The following is a 1,474-nucleotide window of genomic DNA, read 5'->3' on the forward strand; positions in this document are numbered from 1 at the left end:
CTACAAGCATGCTTAGTGTGAGGGATTGCTGAAGAGTCAATGAGTCGATGCAATCAACTGGTTTTCCTTAGATAGAAAACTTTGAATCAGTTTGACTGGATGATCTGGTGAACTGTAAAGTGCCTTGAGATGTCTTGTGTTGTGAATTGGCGCTATATAAATAAACAGATTTTTTTTTTAAATGACTTAAATTGTATTATTGTGTATAAAAGATCATTAAATCAGTGTCAGTTAACTCTGTCAACTAGGTTGCCTGTAGGGATTTCATTGTCCAGCAGGTGTCAGTATTCAGTGAAACAGTATCAATAGAGTTTGGTAACGTGTTAAAACGCTTCATGATGCCTCATCAACCATCACTAGTCCAAACTTTAATGTTTATTTAATTGAACTTAAACATTATTTCAGTACTATTAAACCCTCTTCTCACCAAAAGGCACAAAAACCCTTTCAATCTGTTCCCAACTAAATATCCTGGACAATTTATCGATGTAGAGGACATGTGTATTTGTAAAATATATGTATGTATATATGTTTATATACATACGTATATATGACATTGCTAAACAAATATGTTTGTAAGTTTGTTTGTCTTTCCTCCTTACTGTACTTGTTTATTATGTTTATATCATTATACCCTCTGGCATATGTATTTGTTTATCTGTATGTTGTATATATTATTGTTGACTTTAAGTGAAATAAAAAATAAAACAAAATCAACCCATCACTAGTTACAGGTATTTAGAGATGGTCTAAACTGGAGAAGGGATTAGATCAAATTCAGCTTGAAGCAAAAACAATCTTGTGCTGGTTTGATATCAGCCTGTATTTCAGTTTTACTTCAGGTACTTCAAAAAAAAAATGAATATAAATAAAACTTAGATTTCTTAATTTAAAAAAAAAAAAAATTTTCTAAACATTTGACCGGAAACTGTGTTTTCGTCAGCGGAAGCAGTGTTTTCGTCACCGGAAGCTGAGCTGTCAGCTTTGTTTTGGCAGCTGCTGGTCACGTGACGCCTTGTCGTCAGATGTAGAGCAGCAACATGGCGGAGCTGCTAAAGGTAAGAAAACATGAAACGAAAACATGGGTTTCAGCAGCCAACCAAGCCTGGGGTTCGGCCTCAGACTGGGCCGGGCTCCGTGGGGCCATTCGGGCTAAACCTCAGGCCGTTAACCGCCGTGTTAGCGGCTAGGATATCCGTGGCAGGAGGAAGCAGCTGAGGGGAGGAGGCAAACTGTCAGCAGACAGACCGTTCTAGTCGGAGCTGCACTCCGAACCGGTTTCCTACCAGACTGGTCCGGCCCTTCGGGTGTCGGAAAGTCGCGGGACGCGTAAAGTCCGACCGGGGAGTGACGCCCAGAAACAGAGCTGCTGCCCAGGCTTCAGGCCGAGGCTCCCCTCCCAGGGCTGCTAGCAAAGTTCCCAGATATACATCAGATAACATGAGCCAGCCTGGCTAAAATGAAAGTAAAAATC

At 40.5% G+C, this 1,474-nt stretch overlaps 1 protein-coding gene across 1 annotated transcript in view; it reads left to right on the plus strand.

Annotated features, from left to right (window-relative positions):
• The first annotated feature begins 1,040 nt into the window (after positions 1-1,040).
• Positions 1,041-1,474, plus strand: part of tbc1d15 (TBC1 domain family member 15) — a 17,238-nt gene continuing 16,804 nt past the window's right edge. The window contains exons 1-2 of the mRNA XM_015398072.1: positions 1,041-1,058; positions 1,184-1,329. Coding sequence (XP_015253558.1) covers positions 1,041-1,058; positions 1,184-1,329 — 164 coding nt within the window. The remainder of the gene's footprint in view (positions 1,059-1,183; positions 1,330-1,474) is intronic.

Source organism: Cyprinodon variegatus, unplaced genomic scaffold (genome assembly GCF_000732505.1).
Source record: "Cyprinodon variegatus isolate N-32 unplaced genomic scaffold, C_variegatus-1.0 Scaffold910, whole genome shotgun sequence".
Classification (NCBI taxonomy): Eukaryota; Metazoa; Chordata; class Actinopteri; order Cyprinodontiformes; family Cyprinodontidae; genus Cyprinodon; species Cyprinodon variegatus.